General features: G+C 44.4%; 2 protein-coding genes across 5 annotated transcripts in view; both read right to left on the minus strand.

The window, feature by feature from the left end:
* Positions 1-3,946, minus strand: part of zbtb44 (zinc finger and BTB domain containing 44) — a 31,240-nt gene extending 27,294 nt beyond the window's left edge. For 2 of the 4 annotated variants that reach the window (XR_014906785.1, XM_085370902.1), the window contains exon 1: positions 3,653-3,921. The gene's annotated coding sequence lies outside the window, so the exon portion shown is untranslated. Of the gene's footprint in view, positions 1-3,652 lie in introns of all 4 variants that reach the window. The other 2 variants (XM_085370903.1, XM_085370904.1) reach the window with 2 other exon arrangements.
* Positions 3,947-6,072: 2,126 nt separating this feature from the next.
* On the minus strand, positions 6,073-22,735 carry LOC146618185 (A disintegrin and metalloproteinase with thrombospondin motifs 8-like). Its single transcript, XM_085371586.1, has 9 exons — positions 21,825-22,735; positions 19,737-19,976; positions 15,133-15,265; positions 14,848-15,015; positions 13,764-14,053; positions 11,184-11,370; positions 8,971-9,143; positions 8,517-8,692; positions 6,073-7,907 (listed from the first exon to the last, which is right to left on the minus strand). The coding sequence occupies exons 1-9, from the start codon at positions 22,539-22,541 to the stop codon at positions 7,163-7,165; spliced, it is 2,829 nt and encodes a 942-aa protein (XP_085227712.1). The 5' UTR covers positions 22,542-22,735; the 3' UTR covers positions 6,073-7,162.
* Between the last annotated feature and the right edge of the window lie 420 nt (positions 22,736-23,155).

Consider the following 23,155-nt stretch of genomic DNA (forward strand, 5'->3'; position numbering starts at 1 on the left):
TCGAGCAGCTGTCTGCGAGACGTGGATTCTCTGAGGCATGAGATTTTCCATCAAACAAAAGCTCGAGTGAAGGGGCTCTCACAGGGAGAGCGCACTCTCCTTCACACGGCCTCACCAAAGGAAAATACTCTTGGGCCATGTTGGCCCAGTAAAGGCAAAGTGAATTATAGATTTGGGCTGCGGTGGTGCAACAGGAGTCTGAACCAGCAAACAGAGCATATTAGAAAACGAGCTTTAATTCCACCACGAGGTTAGACTCCTGTCCGAAGAAGAGATTTCTGTTAACCTGTTCAAATCAATGTTCTTTAACATGAAGCTGAGATGGCAAACAGACATTTCACAAGAAAAAAGGCTGATTCGAGGGAATCATGGAGCTCCGGAGTGCAAGGACCTCTACTACTTCTTTATATATTTATATTTGCATTGCTGTGCATTTACCTATGAAGTCAGACGACACAAATCCTTTTCAAGAGTGAATTCAAAATACCAGACAATATTTTTTTCATTCAGACGCAGAAACATAAAACGTTTGTTACGCACTCTTATTTATTTACAGTCTGCGTGACTCTGCTTGAATCCGCTGGTTGTTCTCTTTGCAGCATTCACAGTACGTGTTTTCAACAGCGACGCTGCACAATCCTCTTTGGTGGGCAAACTAGGCAATTTGGACACCCACAACATGGTTGAAGGGTGTCTCTACATTTTAAATTCTTCATTCAACTGTTGTTGTAAATGCAAATAATTGGCAAATAATGTCAGCAATAAATTGGTCAGGTTTCACAACAGGCATGTCTTAAATCTGTGCAATGTTGCTAAAATGAGAAATATCCTGTTTCAGATTTTCAGGTTCTTCTAAAAACTCCCTGAAAGTCTTGACTTGATCCAAAATGCTGCAGCCAGGTTGGTTCAATCCAGAATTCAGGGTAAAATCCTTCTTCTCTCAAATTTATGAACAATCAGGCCCCGTCCTGTCTTAAAAGCCTCTCTGGTTTCTCAATAGAGCACTACGCTCTCAGTTGTTTCTAAAAGTAGAACGTGAGGCAGAGCCCGTGGATTCACAGGACAGGCCTGTGACTGTAAGTCATTAGCCAATGATCAAGTGGAAAACACCACAGCTGACCAACGTTTATAAAACAGGCTTCATTTTTTATTTAGTGTGATGTCACTCATAATGGGTGACGAACATAAGAAAGCCTTTTCACCCCGACACACTTCTGTAAGACTGGGAGTCTCTTAACAATCACACCTGTTGCCACCTGGTGGCCTTCAGATTGCAGGATGGTGGAAGCTATGTCCATCTTTCTTACCGTCTAGATAAAAAACAAGAGAGAAGATGTATTTGAAGAAAAGAAATAATTGCATCGACTATTCAACTTTCCACGCCCAAGTTATTCCAAAACGTGTGCAGAAAAATCAATAACAAATGTTATTCCTCCACATATGCAGCATCTGCCCGGTGTGCTAACTCATGATATTACCCGCCTCGTCAAACTTTCCTCTGACAGAGACACTGAAAGAATTTTGAAGTGAAATTCATGGGAGAATCCTGTAACGTCCAGAGGAACAAAGCCTTTTAAAGTGCACGGGCACTTGGTAAACTTCTGGCTGCTCGCTTATTCACAAGAGATTTTTTTTCTTAACACCAGGAGCTCTTCCTCACTTTGTGTCCTCCTGTGATCAGACCAAGGCCCTTTCACTCATTAGAGGACTATTTAAATCACTATGGAGTAGGGCTGCACGATTTTGCATAAAATGAGAATCACGATTTTTTGGCTTAGAATTGAGATCACGATTCTCTCACGATTCTCTTTTCCAGTATAAATATTTATTGCACTTAGTAACTCCACATCAACTTCGTAACAGTTGAGACTGAACATAAAAACAATAAATAAACATAAAAACAACAAATGTCTCACATTTTGTCGTTGCCGTAAAATGTTGTACTGCTTGAAATTCCGTCTCCACCGTTGCTCGACGCTGCGTGTACAGAGCAGGTAGTGCAACAATAGAAAAATAGTTGCGGGACGGCACTGTGCAGCATTTGTCTAGGGTGTTGATCATTTTCCTAAATCCCTCGTTTTGCACAGTGTTGATGGAGCCATATCTTTGGTCAGGTGATAAGTGATAGCCTCCGTAAGTTCTTTGTGCCTGCGGGAGTTCGACGTGTATAGGGAAGCGCTTGACCGGGACGGATTTTCTCCTGTCACTTTCTCGTCATCCCTGACGTGCTCTCCGTTGTTTTTTCCTGCTAATTTTAGCATCACACGGCACAGCTTCTGTATCACGTGGTATAAGGCTCCGCCCTCGTCATTTGTTGAGCAGGAAGCCTGAGCGCTTGTTTTCATGCAGAGTACGTCCCGGATCAAAATGCGGTACAGTCGTCGTCGTCTTTTTTTCTTTTTTTTTTAATCGTTGTCATTTGGAAATGAGATCGCACATAAGTATGAATCGAGATCGCGATTTTCTAACGATTAATCGTGCAGCCCTACTATGGAGGCACTCTAAAGTTAATTTAGAGAACATTTCAAAATGACTTGTTGAACACTCCACAATAACGTTGATCCTCATGTTAAGTTCAAACATTAGGTTTGACACTCTGAAAGAGATTTTTATTTTTAACACAAATTCTGGAGGAAAAATGCATAAATATACTTCTTTGTAACAGCTACTTAAAAGTGAGCATGATTGTTTCCCACATTAGACTCTGGATTTGTTTTGATGCTGTTTATTAGTTTATTAGCAGGTGAATAATAAGACAAATAAGCTTGCATGCAACTGATTAAATAATGACTATATGACAGACGACAGGGTCGAGGGGGCGTGGCCTTCATCCTGTACTTATACATTGCATGAAGCCAAAGTGAGCAAAGTGCAGGACTATAACAGCAGAAAGCTGAGAATGTGAATAAAACAAACAAACAAAGAACGACTGTGTGTGTGTGTTTCGAGTGTGTGTGCATCTCAGTTTCAAGTGGACAAGATGCTCCGTGAACATGATTGCAACAACAATCACAGTTTAGCAAACACTAGCTAACGGTGTCAAACAGACGCCGAGTTTGCCAGGAGGCGATTTGAATTTTCAAAATAAAAGCCAAACGAACCTGACAAATCATTTGAAGCAAATGGGGCACGTTAATGTGTGACAGTTACTGGTGTCGTTCAACGGGTTTAAAACACAGTTGTTACCTACAACTTGCACGACGTAAAGTGATTATTTCTATTATATGACTATAATAGCCATTTATACTAGTCATCATTTATATTCATGTGTTATTCACAACTATTGCTGGTAGACCTGTGGTGTTTTTTTAAGTTAGCTTTCTGAACTGCACTGCAGTCTGAGATTTTACCAATCTGCATAAATACTAAGACAGAAATATACAAAATAAGAGAACATTTTTAATTGACTTCATTTATTTTGAAGCCGACGTATTCCCATTTCCGTTTTGACCGCAGACTAGCCGCTGCACTTTGACGCAGCTGCTCCACGGGAGCTAACTGGCATTAGCTGCCAAGCTAGCGATAGCTGAGACAACACGGCGCTCTTAGTTGGTTTGTCTGTCGTTTTCAGTGTCGAGAAAGCAACACAACCAGACAGGAATATACACACCACGGTTAGCGTTATCAGGCACAGCGGACGAAGGTAGTTTACCTTCTCGGGTGAGGCCTGTGATAACGGATGGGCCTCGGGTCGCAAACAGCTCAGCTGACAAAGCAGTTGGAGACAGCGGTGTGCCCTGCCGCTCTTCTCCGCTCCCTTCACATTCCTCGCTCTTCCAGCAGTTGTCAGCCTGCCAGCCGCCAAAAGTCGCGCTTTAATTAAGGCTCACATGAATTCACATTACAGCAGGCTGGTGTTAAAAGTTGCCGAGGTGCAGTTTTTACCCCTTTGTGCTCCCCGCTGTCCTTTCTGCGCTGTATTTGTACCCCCACAATGCAACGCGCATCTCCCACTGTACTGTACAGTACTGTCAGAAACAGGAAGTCTCACATTAAGCTGTGTACGCACACCTCGGGGCAGCTTGGGGGTCCCCACTGTTTGTATGCATTTGTGTGAAGTTTATATTTTCTCTATAGAGATGTTCATAGAATCACAGCATGTGCAAATCTGCTGTATTTGTACATTTTCTCGTCTTTATATTATCACATCTATTATTTAAAGTAATTTGATAATCTTTTACTTACAATCTGTGATTTTAACTCTTCTAAATCCTTTTATATTACAACATCCTGTGTTTCTTGATGCCTCTATTTATTGTAACTTTTAAATAAAATGATGGTGTGCAGTTCAGGAGCTCCTGTTAACCATGTAAACCTCTGACTTTCAGTATAACTCGGGGTCATGCCACCTGCAGAAATACTCTTAATGAATCTGCAGTGGTTGGACATTAGTGATGGGCAGGAGTATTACAGTGGGTGATTTTATGGAGTCGGAGAAAAGTCTTCTGTATCTGAATAAGACTAGAGATGAAGTAAGAGGACAGCTGCACAACTGGTGAATATCTTGGGACAGGATGTTGATGTGGTGGAAGAGTACATAGACCGACAACAGGCTAAACTCCGAGGAAGCTGAGGTGCTTCGGTCTGTGCAGCACAGTACAGGAGATTTTCTATCAGTCACTTGTGGCTAGTTCAGTATACTTTGCTGGGGGGAAGCTGGTGAAGAGCACTGGATCATCTGAGCTCTGGTGAAGAGGATAATCCTGACCACCTTCTGCAATGCAATATAGCATTTTGGCTGAGGTCCATTTTCCCAGTAATGCCAGAAAAAAAGCAGAAATAATAATAATAATAAATCATTTGAACTGGTGTAAGAAGATAATTAAATGATTAACTAAACAAGATGACGACAACCATCATTATGGATGGACTGTAACATATGAACAGCCCCCAACACTCCTACACAGGAGAAAGATTGAACAGTTATTTTTTGGTCATCATTTGACTGACATTCAAAAGAGTTTCTCGTTATTTCTTTTAAATAGCTTTCATTTCAGACTTTGAATTTCTTCAGCGTGATAAAGCTCTACGGTCTGCTGAAACATTGCATACCAACTGAAAGTCAAACTGAACTGTGGATAACGTGATTATGGTCATGCTGGTATTTTTGAACTATTATGATTTTAACATCAACCAAGCTCAGAATATAGAATAACAGGCGTTAAAACAGGATGTTGTTAAGTGGCTGGGTTCCTCCCTAACCACAGCTACTGAATATATTCTTATATGGCTGTCTTTGAAATATTTGAGCGGAGAAGTTATTCCAGCGTGGGAGGATTTTTACAGAACTTTGGAAAAGGTTTCGGTTTGTAAAACTTGCCTCACCCAACTTTTAAAAGCTACCAGGCACCTAAAAGAATTCCACACATCTGTGGCGAGTTTTAGTGTCGTTCAGCCTAAAAATGAACCCTGGAGTATGGAAGCCCACAAAAAAAAAAAGGATCCATAACTCGAAATTTCAAGTTATTTTCTCGAAATTTAGACCTATTAACTCGACATTTTGAGAAAATAACTCAAATACTTTTCTCAAAATTTTGAGTTAATAACTTGAAATTTCGAGTTATGGATACTTGTTTTTTTGTTTGTTCTTTTAGTGGCGGAAACGGGCTTCCATACTGGAGATCTTACGTGAAATATTTTGTGAAATTTATGAGTCCTTATCGCTAATGTTCACTCGAGATTTCTATGCGTAGTTAATAATGCCACTTTCATATGTTTTTAGTGATGTTTTGTGGAGGGTCACTCACAGTACAAGAGAACAACACATCGACATAAATGTGTTTATTTGACCATTTTATAGACAATTATCTCAAAGACAGCAGCGTCTGCCATGTTACTTACATGTCCAAGGTAAAAACTTTACAAAAATAAATAGCTTAAAAAGGAAGCTGTAATAATAGCATATTCCTTCACTGAAGGGATACAGGCCTAATCCTCCATCTCTTTTATAACATACTGTAAATTAACAACAGGAATGAAGAAATCAAATATACACACATGAGTCTGAAACATCTGCAAACATTTGCATATGATGCATGAACTAAAGGGAAAATGAATAAAATTACTGTTATTTTTTCATATACATGATAGATAATATGCTTATCACTTAACTTAGTAATAACACCTCCAAAATAAAATATTGCAGACTGGTTGTACTGCTGTTGCTCAACTACACTGTAATGCACGTGGACATGGAACAAGGCTACAGTTACGTTACGGGGTCGAGTGGTCTGTCGTTGGGTTGTCCGATCAGAAAGACCAGACATGATCGAGGCTAATACATGTACAAAGTGTGGGAAATGCCTAGCTTTTGATGTTGGCTCCAGCAGCCAGTAAATATAGTGAGAGCTATGGGTTTGGCTCAACAATACTAACTCTCCAGATAAAACCATGACGTCCTCGTCACACGAATTTAACACAAATTACATTAATGTGTGTTTGAAAAGACGAAGCAATCACACACAAGTGCCTCGATCGTACGTCCGTACCTTATTTAAGGGCAAGTGGCTCGATCAAAGCTCTATAGGGGCTTGATTCTGTGGATTACAGCTGGACGAGGTATATTTACACTGTGCTGGTGTCTGACAGCAGGTTTCATTGTTCTAGCCCCACCGAACTGCTGTTAATAGCAGACGGCCTCCAAAAACAATCTTTTAAGCTGGACTAAATCTCTCATTCTGGAGGAAACACACACACTGCACCTTCTCTTAGCAACTATGCATAGCATCACATGTACATCCTGAGGTAGATTTCCATTGTTTCAATAGTGGTTGTCAAATGATGTCAACAGAATGACATAGCAATATTCAGCTAAAAGCCTTTGATGTGATTTGATGCAACCAGTCGATAAGATGGATGGATTATGAGGCAATGGGCCCTGGGATGTAGACGTTTAACCCCCACCCACCACCACTGCCACTACTGCCACTCCTGCGTAACAACAGGACCCTCCAGATTGAAAGGCATAAAACATCTTGCAGGTGAAAAAGAATGGTCATAATTATCATTTCTTTGGTTTTGTGGATCGCTCTGTGTGTGTTTGTAGTCATACTGTCCCTGATCTAATGGACCCCAGCATTATTCTTGGTGCGTCCACCTGTTCAGTAATCCATCCATTGTTCATAAGTGCACTATGACCATGAGTCCGCTGTACTCGTGTTCTTCACAAGCAGTCCTGGTTGAAACATTCCCCAGACACCGGCTCTGGGATCTTTCTTGGATCGCACTGTTCTGCTTCAACAGTCTTGCCAGTGTAGTCTATGCAGAAAATGCTGCGGTGGCGCTCCCCCTGACCACAAGTTCGTGAGCAGGCAGACCAAGGTCCCATCTGCCATATGGGACAGGGCAGATCTGCACAGGGCCTGATGTCCATGGGCTTTAGGTCTTTGTCACACTGACTGGAGAGGAAGCCTTCGTCGTCCATGCATTCAACGTTTCTCCTGGACCACCCGGATCCACAGGTCTTGGAGCACAGAGACCACTCGCCCAGCACCCATTCAGGCACGCCAAACGGACGAATCATATGCAAAGACAGGGACGAGCCCTTCTTCTCCTTGGGTTTGTTCAAAGTCACATCTTTAGGGATGAAAAAAGTATATTTGACCTTGGGAGGGCTACCATCTCCTGCAGTGGCGAGGAGCTGGATGGTGATGGCCTCCTTGAGCTGCCTGAAGCTCTGGATCCTCTCTAGCGTCGTGGAAGAGCCGCTGTACTTCAGTACTGCGCCCAGCACCGGAATGTCCTGCTCAACCGTGGACACGGAGAAGTTACCATTAAGGATGTAACCGCCACTCTCTCTCTTTACAGCCAGGTAGTAGCCATCGTGCTTGATTCCTCGGTGGCTCCGCTGCTTGATGTCAATGTTAGTAGCGCCAGTGGGAACTGTGACAATGTCACTGTATCCATAGCTGATGGAGAAGAAAAAGAACAGATAACAGTTTACTATAGAATATCTTATCTGTGCATTAATTTGAACTTCCAGGTGAAAGGAGATGAACTTGGTTTGAAACAGAAGAAGCGTGAAACTATAATCAACCTACCAACATGTATGAAACTACTAATCTTATCTAAACTATGTTGAGTAGATCAGAAAAAGCATAAATAAAATGAGACAGATAATCAGAATACCACAAATGGCTGGGCCAAACGTTATGAAGGACCTAAATTGATATTTGGGGTGAATAAATTCTTGTGAATGGGCCTCAAGTACAACATAAGCAAGTAGAATTTAAAAAAAGATTTGTATTATAGTGGGCGAAATATGATCTAACAACACAATCAATTAATCTACTAATTAACTACAGTAGAAGGAAAGACATCAATATATTTGTCTAAGCCTTTTAGTGCTTTATCATTTTTATTATCACGTTCAAGTTCAAAGTTTATTCGCCACATGTAGTGGCAGGTCGCCCTGCAGTGGAATGAACCCGCCCCCCGACCTTACACATACAACACAGACATCACATGGGGATACAAGTCGGAGAACGGTTGCATTATCGTTGATCTGATCGGCTTACGTTGCTTTGTTGCTCGAGCCTGTGATCTTTCTACAGGTCAGCCCACTTCCTCCACACACTCCACACTTGTCCACTCTCTTGTTGGATCCTATCACCTGGTCGCAGCCTGCCTTCACACACTGTCCTTGGACACACACAGATGTGGTGTCAGGGCCACAGGGGGTCCCGTCAATCACCTGCAGGGATGGAGCAAGCATCGGTGGGTCACTACACATGTCCCATTCAACTATATTTTGAATACAGTTCAACATCATGTCAGGGTGTTCATCGGTGGATGGAGGTCACGGTCATGATGTTGGAGCTGGTTATGACACTGGCTATGAAGCAGAGCTGGGACTTCAGGAATGAGTGACGCTTTTCTAAAACCACTATTCTGATTTAAAAAACTGAACCAGTGCTTCAGACTACTGGCTTTCCTTTCATTGAGATTTGCTGTCGAGTGACGTTATTGTACCTTGGATTCAAACACCTTGAATTCACTGCTGCCCCGGGCCCTGCAGAACAGCTTGCACCTGTCTCTGGGAGAAACACCAGCGTACTTTGGTATCCACTGTTTCATGTTCCCGTTGTGGTCCAGGTAGTTGGGGCTGCTGTACTTCTCACACTGCTCCTCCCTGAAACTTTTACCTAACATGAAGAAACAATAAATTAAGATACTCTACCAAAACAATATTATTTGTATAATCCGAACACCTGATCAACTGTATGTTTATATTCATTAGAGCAACGCAGAAAAATAGATGAACACCAGCAGAGTCTGGATCAGGCTGGTGGACAACAATTAATTATGTAGCATCATAACATAAAACCTGATTAGAAAACACTATATGGACAAACGTACTGGGCCAGCTGCACATCGCACCTACAGGAGCTCAGCCATGCTTGAAGCATGCAGTTTTTGTGGCGATGGAGGATGCTTCACGGCCGAGTTGGGGAGATTTCTACAAGCTTCCCCTTTGCAATATTCACGCTCACAGTGAATCTCATGATATCTAGAAGGGAGGACATTTCATGAACTGACTTGTTGCAGTGGTGCCATCCTGTTACAGCACCACACTGGAATTCAGTGAGCTCTTTACAACGACCCATTCTTCTGCTAATGTTTCTAAAGGCAGGCCACACAGTTCAGTGCGTGACTGTAAAACACTCTGACTCAAAGATTAGGAGGCGTGGCCTGATACATTGGTCCATATGGTGTGTTTTTGCAGTTCTTTTATTGGTTACAGTGATACATTAGTGACTCCTCTGGTCTGCCCTCAGTGAAGATGTTTCATTGGAGTCTTTAGTTTCATGTCTACAACATGAGTCTTAATTTGTAAATTAGTGTCCACACTAGTGTCGCTGACATGTCCCTGCTGCATGGGTGGTCATTTCCGCACTCCCATCCCCCCATCCCTGCTTACAAGATGGCTCAAATCACAGCACCTACATCTGTCTTTTATATGCAGGCTGTGGGTCAGTCTAGAAAATGCTGTTTTTCGATTGAGCGTCCCCCTGTTGCCTCCAGTGCCGTCTCCCTGTCGGCCTGTGATCATCTGAGTGCAAACAGCTGTTCTAGAGTCCGAGCAGATCTGTGCCAGCTGTGCCTCATCACAACAATCAAGCTCTCTACAAATATCCAACTCTGCCACCACCAGCCTGCTGCGTGCTTATGCAACTTCTTATTTTGTTGTTACTCGTTACAGAATCCCGACCCTCGTCTCCTCTCGCCTGCAGCTCCATCTGTAATGTCTGCAGCGTCAGACTTTTAGCTTCCAGCTCGTCACTTGTTTCCATCCCTGTGTTACCCCTGCCCCAACCGAGCTCTGCTGCTCAAGTCGGAATATCACAAGTTTTAATCCAAGCCTGCTCTGCTGTCCCCGCTCATTATCTACAATGAATTGTCTTTTATCTACAACTCTGTAGAGAAAAGACAGTTGAATGTCGCAAAAAGCTGGAACAAGTCAAAACTGCAAAACTACAAAGTTGGATCTGCTGACATCAGTGGTCGGTAGATGTCTATAAGCACCTGTTTTGTTCTCCTGCTCATGATTTGCAGTGTGGTCAACAACACTGGCAGCACTTTGGCAGAAAAGAGGTTCTAGATAGAACCAAGCTTAATGTGTTTAAATTACACAGTTTCTTCCAGAGTTTGTGGAGTGGTTTGAACACGAGCTGGTACATAGTTTTTTGTTTTGTTTTTTTCTTCATAAAAATGTCCATCTGTTGCAAAGCTTAATTTTCATTTCTAAAGACACGGTGGAGCCTGGGGAAGAACACAGCACATTTCAGAGCAGGTTTAGAGAGTTTTTCTTAAGGTTGCGATGTAGATCTTGGGCTTTGGCAGAGGCACTCGGGGATCACATCCTGTGGCCTAATGTTCCTGTGGCTTATGGTGAGGGTTGGGTTTGGAAACTGTGGCCAAAACATCATAAGGTGGGGTCAACGTGCGGTGGGGCCAACCCTCGCCCAAATATGCCAACACACCTAACATCTGGCCTGCATAAAGCGGATCTACAGTAGGTCTGTGGCAGCCAGACTCACCCCGGGTCAATGCTGCCAGTCAAGGCCAAATGTAGGACAATGGAAAGTGCAGATGTGGGACAAACATTTGTTGGGAACAAGCGATATAAGAAGCTGTTTCTTTGTTCATTTGAAAGCTGAGAGCTGTATTACGTTGACCCTTACCTTCATTGTTGTCACATGGCTGTATGTTGCAGGACTGGTACTGGACCCTCTGCCCTTCACAGTACTTCCCTCCATTCTGAGGCACTGGGTTAGTGCACTCCCTGTAGGAGAACTCCACCCCACCTCCACACGTCCTAGAGCACTGCTGCCACGGTCCCCACGAGCTCCAGCCGCCGTCCACAACCATCTGCGGTAAAACACACAGGAAAAAAAGAGCAGAGTAGTTGGTTAGTGCTCTGAGCCAAAGGCAATGTCAGCTGTGCAGCCTAAACCACAGTCTGGGCTTCTGGGTTTGAGGCCGCACAGCGTGTTGGCATGCCGCGACTCGAGGCTAAATCTGTGTTGAAGTTCGGCACGCGCCTGCTGTCTGACTCTACCCACATTCCTGCCACATGTGTCACTCACTGCTAGTAGAACCTGCCATGCTCCAAGTTTGTACGTTGAGTGAGTATGTGCGCGTGTGCATGTGTGTTTGCTAGCAAGGTTGTTCTTTCCAGAAGTTTTATAAGCTTGAACCACATCCCAACGGCCAGCATGTCTGGATTCATAAACAGATGTGTATTCAGAACACAAGGAGAAGGTATCAAGGCGACCGACCTTAAATAAGATGCTGAGATGTTCTTTGAGGAAATCTAAAAAGGTATCGTGAAGGATCTGCATTTCAACTCGCCAAAGTCAGACACAGCTCAGTTTATAATGCGTTCTCTGAGCCCTTTAATGTCTGTACTTCAACTTGAAATGGCAGCATTTATGAAAACGAGTCAGGTCTCAGCTAATGCAACACTTTGTACAAACATGCAGAGTTTTGTATTATGGAAGCAGTGAGATTCTCCACCACAGGGAATATTTTGGCCTTGCTGACTCTCATCACTTGTCTGTTGTTAGCGTATTAGCTTTGCTATCTGCTGTCATCTCTCTGCTATCATTGTGGGTTTGAATCCACAGTTTGGGGCGGAGCTTGATGGTTCTTACCATATTTGCGTGGGCTCTCTGTGGGTATTCCAGCTTCCGCCCACACGCCAAAGACATGCAGTTAGTGCATTTATGTTCATTGGAACATCAGATTAAGAATAAACTGTGAGACAACTCGTGCATTATCCACAGCTTATCTAACGCAGCATGAGCTGTTAGCTGTTAGTTTGATCTCTCTCCAAACAATATTGACCGAACCAGCAGCCAAAGAAGATCCAAACTACGCTTCACATAAACATCGTCATGGATTCACTCTGACTTTTACTGTTTTGCTTCCACCAGGATAAAATCTCACTTCATGCACAGCTCTCTCTCTCTCTCTCTCTCTCTCTCGAACAGTTTCCCGTCTAAAAATCGGTTTTCTTCATTATTCGCTTGCTTGTTACGCACAAGTCTGCCGTTGTTTACAGGCTGTCAGCCGCTGTTTTTTTTCTTTTACTTACTTCCGAAAAGAAAACCTCATTTCTGCTGTTCAACAGGCTTCTAAACAAATGTAAACTTTTTAAAATTATGCAAAATGCAAAACGCCGTGTCTCTAATAAAACTGCTGTAACATCAGAGGTGATGTTCATATGCTGGTTAATGATTTTCATTTGTTTTTGATCTACTGCAGAATATTTTTATAAAATCCCAGAACAGGAAAATCACCTTCATGTGTTTCTGTTTTATCTTCAGCTACGTTGACACAAAGGCCTCGCTGTGATGCTCACACCTTTGGTAAAGTCTGGAAAGTGTCAGCTTCCTTCTTATAGATACAAAAATATGTAAATGTACAGATCTGAATTATAATATTTCTGACTGTGTGAGGCAAAATTTCCCAGATTCAAATCGAATCGAATCGATTCTAGAAATCAGTGGCGATACCCAGCCCTAATTCTGACCCTCGTGTGAAAATCTTTGGTCTCAAAGCTGCACTGATATTTCTTTTCTTCCAAAAGCAATCGTGACCTTATGTTGTCGCCATGGCCACTACAAGCCTAATCACCTCATGGCCTTACAAGGATGGTGTGGCTCATGTGTTGGGAAACAGCTGAATGAACAAACGTCAGCCTCACTTTTTGTTTTTTACCGACTGACGAGGAAAAAACAAAAATCAGGCTCACTAGCACGGCGGCACAAAGGCAGCAGGTGCACTGATGTGAAACAGGCATGCAGGAGGTGCATTTCTGCACATCTACCTACAAACTGTGTCCCTTTCTTAGTTGTGTGTCACGGTGAACTTATTTCTAAGGCTTCTCCACAGTACTCTGCAAGCATATCTTTCAATGTACACACTGATCATGTGTGAGCACTCAATAAGAGCTGCTAAGTCGGCAAGTTTGGATGCAGTATTTGTGTTGTGAGATAAAATTCCTGCTAGCAATACTTAAAATATTTGACCAATAATACAATAAAAAGGTCAAACTTTAAAATAAAAGAGGTCGTGTGGGAGGGGCACTGACTCAGTAGTGAGAATTACACAGCTGATACCGCGAGCTAATGCTGGTGTTCATAGCTGGTAGCTGAGATACTTCCGGTCCCTGTTCATGAAAGCAAAGGATTTTACTGCCATCAAATGTAACTTAGTAAGGTGTCTTTTAAAAAACAGGGAAAAAGACTCGGGCTTACCAGTGGCTTCATCGCCTCATAGACTGGCACGCAGACGCCATGAAGGCAGCTTCCATTGGCACTGCAGGGGGTGCCATCAGCCCAGGGCAGGCTCTTCTTGGTAGAGCATTCCAGCGTCCCCTCCTCCTGACACCACAGCTGGCTGCAGATATCGCTGTCGGAGGTGTTGGGGCAGTGGACGAACTCCTCTCCAAAAATCTGCTGGCACTGCTGGTCCACGCTGTACTTGGAGCCTGGCAGCTCCTTTGGTAGAGGCATGGCGCTCTCTGGGACATCGAGCAGGCAGTCCCCTGTGGTTACAGCACAAAACAAGTCCGTATGAGGCCGATTATATCGGGGTTTGTGGAGACTGTGGTTCTCGCGGCACAGTGACAATCGTAAATATGCTGCGTGTGGCATGACAACAGTGGGAAAGTATTCAGTGCAAGCTGTGTCCTGACTATAAAACGGAATAATTTCACTTTAACTGATGTAGTGCATGTTTATAGGCAGCCTAATGCTCTGAATCTGGACGTCTGACAGGTAATCCAAATCTGATTGTTTTCCATTATTCCTCTAATGATCTTTATTGCATTCAATAAGCTTTTGTCTGGAGCTGTCAATGACATCTGCGGTTCGGAATGAACATTCTCAGCCACATGAGTTTTTGTTGGAAACATTTTCCAACTGATAAAGAACATATTTTGCTGACACCAGCTGTTGCTTTTGGCCGAGGAGGTGGGGAACAGGAAGAAGTCCATATTATGACTCAGTGGAAAAGAAGGTTCATTGACAGATCTAGCAAGGATACAAACAATACAAGATGCACAACAAGGCAGGGGGAGAGGGAGCAACAGAGGTAAGGCAAAAGAAAGAGAGCAGGATGTGGAAACCTCGGGCGAAATAAATTGAGCGTCCAACCCGTAATTTAAGGGGAGCGGCACGTTTAAGCAGGAAAGCCTCGGTTCACGAGAGGATGAGAGGAAGCGTATGTTTTATACATCTCTGAGTCAGCCCTAATAACAGAGTCACAGCGTGGCAGGCAGCCACACTGGCACAAGACATTAATGTCTGCTGTAGAGCAACAAGCTGCAGTGTGCCTCACCGTGCCCGTTGTCAAAGAATTCGGTAACGTAGAGCGCGCTGCAGGGCGACCAAGGCATGGTTTTGTTGAGGCTGACGAACACAGGCGCCATCAGGTGATGACCTCCCAAATCCCCAAAGAGTCTCTCACACGTCTTGGAGTCATCATGAGGCATGCTCAACACATGACCTGCAGGAGGTGACAGTTTTTGAAGGTGCTTGAGTGTTTAGGAATGACTGAAAACTCGATCTAAGAAGCTTTTCCATAAAGCCGAGGATCGCGTCAGCCCCCCCAATGCGACCTCACCGAGCTCGTGTGCAGCTGTGAAGGCAGCTTGCAGGCCGTTGTCCTCGATAACCGAGCAGCTTCTCTTGGGATCGCACATCGTCCCGACATCGGCCACGCCCAGCGTGTCGCAGCTCTTCTGACCGCAGATGTTCTGGAACACAAACACAGAACAAAAATGTCAGATTTGAATAAACTGAAAAAAAGAGCTACTTTGTTTCTCCACGATTACATGTTCGTAGTTTCACTTTGGTGGCTTCTCCTTCTGGGCTTTTCAAATACAGGAGGGGAACGGGTTCTCCAGATAAAGCTGGAATTCAGTGAAGCTCCATAAACTTCAAACTCCAGCAGGAAGAAAGAATAAAAAGGACGCTCGGTGCCACTCCGGTTTCTGCTGCAACGTTCAGAATTTGATGTAAACAACATGGAAGAATGGATCCGTCCTGCCTTGTGTTAGCAGTTTGTCCTATTACATCACCGGACCGGTGAGCATTAATGACCTGGGTATTTTTCTGACCACGTGCAGCCCTTTATGTGCACGTCTTCTGATGATGGCACACCACAAAGCTTCAGTTATATCAAACTGCTTTGTTGAACACAACAATGAGTTCACTGTACCTTTGGCATGTTCTCGAATCGCAGACTCACATCACGGAAGTGTAGCAGACAAACCTGCAGCACTTGTGTGATGTTATTGTGTCAGTAACAACAAAATCGCCGAGGAATGTTTCCAGGAACGTTTCGTGTTTGTGCCACGAAGAATTAAAACAGACAAAAAGGGTCCAAATTCAAACAAAGTGTCCCGTGAGCACAGTTGCCTTTCGTTTCTAGGTCAGCTGTTTGGTCACTTTAAACTTTCCGTTCTACTTTGAACCAACTTTTTCGTTTTTGCTAAATTGCTTATTTATTCTAGTCTGTTTATAATTAATCACTGGTTCAACTTTTCATCAGTGGCTGCTTGTTACAATATTCGGTTTTTAGAATGAGCCTCTGGAGAGTGAAGCTAGCACAATCAGTCCTCTTACAGTAAAGGTATGTACAGAGATCTCTATATAATGTGCATTATGCCAAAGTAAACGAAGCAGCAATTTTAAGATTGTTACAAAGCGTGAGTGTGACGTGGAGCTGGGAACCGAGTTTCGTCCTCTGTGCAGTAAAAAGCCTGATTGTGTTGACCTGCTTGGACTCTGACTAGTTTTCATGCACACTCAGTAGCAGCCTGAGGTGTTACAACCACCTCCTGTGTGGATATAGTTTGGTGGCTAGCTGCATATTAACTCAGCGAGTGCAGCTTTGCATAAAGTTGGAGCGCTATGTACAGTATGTGACAAGAACCAGTATACACTGGAGGGAAGTGGCAGTGGCCAGCAAAGGTAATGGGACAGCTGCACTGCTGCTAAAACTGCGTTTCACTCAAACTAAATTGAAAGATTCAAACTGAAACAGGCAACGTCCGAATATTTTATACATCCCAAATATTTGCGTGATAGCTTGTGGATATATGGCACTGCAGGCTGGACTGTTAAAGACTTAAAGCCATTATTCTGTCAAATACAGTAAATATATTAGCAACCCTTGATGACTGTTATATAACCTTCACCATCTATTAAAACAAGCAAAAGCATGTTACTCAGTGTTTCCATCATTAAGCAAAAGCAAATAAATATCCGCAGCTGTGGGAGAAGTGACCGTGTGTTATATCAGACATCTTTCCTTATTTCTGTGTAGCATGGACAGATGCATCCACGGCCTCGCCTTCTCTAAAAAACACGAGGCAGGACCTTCTGTGATTGGAAAGACATCTGGACTTGGAAACAGGGACTGAGTGCAGCTCAGTCTGTGTTTGCTCACCTTATTCCACAACAGCAAACCATGCCTTTCATGCAGATGCAAGACTCGACGTATGGGTCAGAGCTCAAACCGCAATGTTGTACAAACACACACGCGGTGAGACCGCAAAGATGCACGAGTGACATGTTTCCAATGCATGCAACCCGCCGCGAGCTTTGCGTTTTACGCAGCGTCAGTCTTCTCTTTTGACTGCGGCTTGCACAGCACGCATTTGCAACCCCGAGCAGGCCACATACTAAAGCTCGACCGTTTGTAGGGGCACTAAAGTTAGCTCATCCACGAGGAGCCTTCTGTCCTCTGCATTTCAAAGCGTATTTCTGCGGAAATGGAAAAACAAACAGAAACCCGGGTTGGCGTGAATGATGGTTTCCCCCAGAGAAAAGCCGCTTCAACAATCCAGCACAAGACAGCACAAAGCCATATGTTCTCTCCATTATTTCTCAGAGCCGGGGTCAGATTTACACACTAACGTCATTCTGTAGGCGGATAAATGCCAAGCCTGTCATCAAATCGAGCCGCAAACCAGGGCACTTAGCTATAAAAATGTAATAATAGAGAAGTTCCTCGCCTAATGTATTGTCTGCTAACACCTTGTCAACACGCACATACCAGATGGAAGAAGGCAGCCAAATGCAGCAGAACAAGCCAATCGCAACTCAAACCCCGAGGACTTGTGAACTTATTTCCTGTCGAAGCATCCATAAAGAACAGTTTGTTTGCTTTGCTTTGACATTTCCCCAGCTTGGAAAAGATTATTCCATCTCTGCAGTCTGGTTTCAGCATCTTTAATTGACAGCTCGAAAGTTTTTCTTTTCTATGGGTTGTTAAAAAAATAACGCATGACAACGGTTGGTTTAAAGCGAGGCGCTGTTTCAGCTGGGAGACCTCCAAGTGTCACTACAGCTGCTCTAAAGCGCACCTGTGCCACTGTGTGGCACTTTGGCTTAGATAATTGCTGGGCGGTTGGCTTTGCTGCCTGTGAAACCGCGTTATGCTCCCACAGCTGGCGGGGCACTGAATTCCACCAGAGATTATTTTCGGACTCATTCTTGCTGGTTGTCTTCTGAACGGGAAACTAAATCTGCCAGAACGTGATGGTGAGAGGACCGTCCATCCTCCGTGAAGCACGGCAAAACCGCACTTTGAAGAAAAAGCTTGACTGCTGTAACCTATCGTGGTGACTGACTCTGTGTCAAGGTGTTTTTTACTAGCACGCACACACACACACACTGCATGAACTGCTAAACACGTCCAGCTGAGGGCACACAACCTACTTTGTATCACACACGTGTTACTTCAGAGGATCCTAACATTAAACATGATGAACGTTTCAAATAGTAACAAATAATCCGTGTGAGGTCAAATCTGACTTTCTTACTTCAAACTATTTTTTTTCTACTTTTGGATCTGTATGATGTCACTGTGAGCAGAGATCCCTAATACACTCATCTCTGTTACCATCTGTTGCTGTGAGTGTACAAGCCCCACCCACTTGGTGGGTTTTATTTATGAAGAGCAGCCAATCAGAAGAAACTTGGCTTAAAAGGAGGGAGAGGGTCGCTGGGATGGCTGCCATAAACTTGTAGTTCATTTAGTCGGTGAAAAAGCGTCGCACAGAGTCCCATTACGACGTAAAGAACTGCTTTAATAATATAACGTAGCTGTAATAAATCCCCTTTAAAAGCATTAGCCTTAGCTCTGTTTTAGAGAATCATACATTAATTCTCCTTCTTTAACTTCCTTTATTGCTTTGGTTGCTAGCAGGTGGCACACATTGAGTTTATGTGAACATGAGAATCCACCTTCAGCAGTGAGAGAAATACATGTACCTTTTACAGGACACACAGGGATTTGTTCAATAAAACATTAAAAAAATAGAATTTATTTGTTAGCATTTACATTTTGGGCAGCACGGTGGTTAGCACTGTTGCCGCACAGCAAGAAGGTCCTGAGTTCAATTCCACCATCAGGCCGGGGTCTTTCTGTGTGGAGTTTGCATGTTCTCCCCGTGTTTGCATGGGTTCTCTCCGGGTACTCCGGCTTCCTCCCACCGTCCAAAGACATGCAGCTTGTGGGGATAGGTTAATTGGATAATCCAAATTGCCACTAGGTGTGAATGTGCGAGTGAATGTGAGTGTGAATGGTTGTCTGTCCCTGTGTGTTGGCCCTGCGACAGACTGGCGACCTGTCCAGGGTGTACCCCGCCTCTCGCCCTATGACAGCTGGGATAGGCTCCCGCGACCCTGAAAAGGATCAGCGGAAGCGAATGGATGGATGGCATTTACATTTTTGCTTCATGACTAAATCACTTCCCATTGTTAAACCTTTCAATGAAACCTGAAATACTCCGGTGTTCCTCAAGGATCAGTTCTCAGGCCACTGCCGTTTGCAAATTATGACTTAATGAACACTTCACAGTAACTCTTAATTTTGCCTGTAGGTTTTAATTGTGTCTCAGTTACTAAATGGCTGAGTACTCGTTTGCACAGTCCAGATGTCGTCGCGCGATCTTAGAATTTCAATTGCACGATATTAAACAATGCCTTTATTCAGGGATAATGATGGCATTTCTCTGAACTTGTGCAGTTAAAAGCTATAAATAGTGTAGTTAATGACTTCTTGTTAAGATGTTCATCTTGTTTAAAAGATAAATGTTTAAAGCCTTATTTGCAGATGATGCTGTGTTTTATTTCAAAGACCTAAACAGCTTCAAATAAAACAAAAAATGAGAAAAATAACAAAATCAGATGTATGCTCGTCTGCTGGTTCCTCACCTCTCTAGTGAACAGCATGGCAGTGTCGTAGTGCTCGGGATGCCTCTGGCTTGGTGGATTGAAGCGCTGCTGCCAGGAGCAGAAGTTCCTCAGAGCCACACCTCCATTGCTGGAGACCTCCGGTCCAATTTCCTCATCTTCCACCATCAGCATCTCCACCACCACCATGTTCACAGAGTTCTTTATGCTGGGGTGCTTATAAAGCTGGGCGGCCATGGACATGAGGGTGAGGATGTAGTGCTGTGGAGGAGAGGATATTTATGATTCAGCCTACAGATGTGTTTGGAGCCAGGCTGGCTGTCCCTCACAAGTGTGGGATTATAATAAACATACACGTGATGGTAATGAGAATTTTTTAATGAAATCTTGACAAGAAAGCGTGTGCGTGTGTGCGGTATATTACTCCAGGAGACTTTAATGATGTTTTGTGTCTGCGGGACAAGCTTCATTATAAAATTTTGAACAGATTGCAAACACATTTTTGCCTTTTCTTACTTACTAGATGTGCATGTGTAATCGTGTAGAGGGGCCAGTGTGTTGGTTAGCTCGGCTCTAACGTGCCGAGCCTCGTTTGATGCCTTCAAATGGAAAAGAGACTTTTTCCAAATGCAGTAATTGCACAAAAATAAAAGCATAAACACTATGAAGTACTACTCACTGAGCACATGTGTGTTCTACAATGGAAATTAAACTGGCTGATATGTGGAGCTGTCCTGGACTGTATGTTACTGCTGCAGCAAACAAAGAAAAGGAACGGATGCCAACATCATACAAGATGGCCAGAGCTGTAGGCAGACAAACCGACATGTATTTGCACCTGTGGCCTGAAATCATTTTCCCCAAAGTTACTTGTCCCATGACACAATCATGGGGCGACTGTGGCTCAGGGGATCGGGAAGCTCATCTGTAACCGGTTCGATCCCCCTGCTCTCTCTGTCCTGGTCGTTGTGCCCTTTGGGCAAGACACTTTACCCTACCGGTGTTGGCCAGAGGGGCCGATGGCGCAATATGGCTACAACTGTAGCTGCCTCCACCAGTGTGTGAATGAATAGTGGAATTGTAAAGTGCTTTGCCTGGAATTATTATTATCATTAAAGGAGACGCGTCAGGGATTTCCACTGAGCTGCTGTGTCACCGTGTTTCAGAGCTGCCAAATCACAGACAGTGTGAGCGGCTTTGCCGTGATGTGTATTCTCAGTGAAATCATTTTTTCTAGGGTGGGTTGATAGTCCCACATTGAAAGTTTTTCCACATGTGCTGTGAGCACACCCACGGAACCACATGTTGATTTTTGCCTGCGGAAACCAAATCACTGAAACGGCCCCTATTTGTAGAAAACTGCATAGAAATAAAGGAATGTGTGATTTGGGATGGAAAATCCACTGTGAGCCAAGTTTATCAGTGCAACCTTTCTCCTCACCTTGTGTCTGGTTGCCTGGGGAATACTATGGAGACTTTGGCAGCTGAGGAGTGACTTAAACACAAACAGATTAGAATTTGGCTGGTGCGGACTTTGGCACAGTCCTACTTATTACTGGTTCAGCTTTGTTTGGAACCAGGACTGATTTTAGATTGGAAGGAGGACGTAATAAACATTTAGTGCACTTTAAACACTGAAGGTTTTATGCGGGAGAGAAGGGCTGATTTAAAGAATCACGGAGTAAAGACAGAATGGAAAAGCGCTGTGAGTCTTCCTGGTGATGCTGAGGCTTTGCTGCCAAATGGTGACCTAGTCCCTAGGAATGTGCTCTAGCATTTCTTGCATTTCTTTGGCCTGACATCTTTCTGTGAAAAACAGGGAGCTCATCGATTTCCGCCCAAGGTCCCTCACTGACAAAACATGTTTTATGCAGCCGGAGAGAAAAACATATGCCTGCCTTTATATTTTCGAGTGTGTGAATCCTGACTTTGCAGACAGGATGGGAAAATAAAAAAAGGGGGGGGGGGGGGGGGGGGGGGGGTAATGGAATGACGTCTACAACAGCGGCCTGTTTATGGAAGAGTCTAAGCCAAGAAATTAAAGAAAGCTTTGTTTGGGCGCCGAGTAAGTGTGTGCGTGCAGGAAAGAATGAGTTCATGGCGTCTGACCTTTATTTCATCTCCATAGAAGTGGGTCATGGTTGAGTCTGCTACCACCAGGGTCTCTATGAACCGTGGCGCGGAGACAAAGCGTCTCCGGCGTGGTTCCCTCCTTGCGTCACCGTCGCCGTGCGTAAAACTTTCCCCATTGTGCTGCTCCACGGCCGCGTGATCAGACGGGAGGGAAACACCGTTGCTGTCGTTGAATGTTCTCCTCCTGATGACGTGCGGCTCCTCGGCAGAGGCTGGCCCCGGGCCGCCGTGGAGTTTGGGCTCAATCAAATACTCTTTGCCCTCCGTTACAAAGGAGCCAAAGATGCCCGAGCACAGACTGACAGCCACGAGTGAGTTCTGATCTTGATCCACGTTCCCGGAGTAAAAGCAGCTCCTCAGGTGGCCCTCGCTCTCCTCTGACCTGTTCATAAGCTTCTGGGGGACGGCTCGGGCACCTGGAGCGCTGCGTAAAGTTTCAACGTCTCTGGCTTTGACGCGCTGGATGGTGAAGGAAGGCGCGATGAAGCTGGTGTCCGGGACGAGGTTTAGAGTAAAGTCTTTGCCAAACGCACTGAGGACAAACCTCGGCTGCTCCTCGCTTCTCTTCCAGAAGCGCCCGCTGGTTCTTGCGTTTATCCGAACAGGTACAACATCCTCTGATTCAAACGAAGAGGCAAGTGTCGCGTTGACTACGCACAGGAGCGAAAAGAGCAAACACGCAGTGGCACACATCGTCTGCAGACAGAAACGCGCTGAAGAGTGGATCAAAAATAAAGACTCTAACAAAGATGATGTCCTTTCTCTTCTGCAGTCGCAATAACGTCTCTACTGAAATGAAAGTGAGCTCCCAGTCCCACTCAGCTTCGACCAGCTATCATTCCCTGTTCTGCCGCTCACCAGCACCGCTGCAGTCTGGACATATCGGGGGTATTTATACTTTCCCTTCTTCTCTGGACACGAGGGGGCTTATTTTTGATATCCTCCGTTGCTGGAAATTCTCCTCCCACTCACACTTCATGAGAAACTCGAGGATAAAACGGGTCCAATAAGAATGGGCCGACACTCCCCCCTTCTGAAACAGCTTGACAACCGCGCTCCTATTATTAACCCAGCGTGCTGTATGGCAGCGACAGGACATCTATACTACGCATAGCTGGGAGTCCGCTACGCGAGTTATTTCGGAGGTGTGTGAGTGGCAGGCCCCCACAGGGCCCGGAGCCCCCCACCCCGCCCCTCTCCAAATCCGGCCTGCTTCATCCTCCGCACAAAAGAGCAAGACGAAGAAAGGCGCCGAGTTTTCTTGGAACTGACCCCGAACACTGGGAAACGTCTAATCGCGTTAGTGA

The sequence above is a fragment of the Diplotaxodon limnothrissa genome, linkage group LG14, assembly GCF_057381915.1.
Source record: "Diplotaxodon limnothrissa isolate DT_005_m linkage group LG14, D_limnothrissa_male_GT1.1, whole genome shotgun sequence".
NCBI lineage: Eukaryota > Metazoa > Chordata > Actinopteri > Cichliformes > Cichlidae > Diplotaxodon > Diplotaxodon limnothrissa.

Coding starts and splice junctions, on each gene's coding strand:
- LOC146618185 (XM_085371586.1), bottom strand. CDS start 22,541: ATGTGTGCCACTGCGTGTTTGCTCTTTTCGCTCCTGTGCGTAGTCAAC. Junction 9,144..11,183: donor GCCATGTGACAACAATGAAG/GTAAGGGTCAAC, acceptor TCTTCATGTTAG/GTAAAAGTTTCAGGGAGGAG. Junction 8,693..8,970: donor TCAAGGTGTTTGAATCCAAG/GTACAATAACGT, acceptor CCATCCCTGCAG/GTGATTGACGGGACCCCCTG.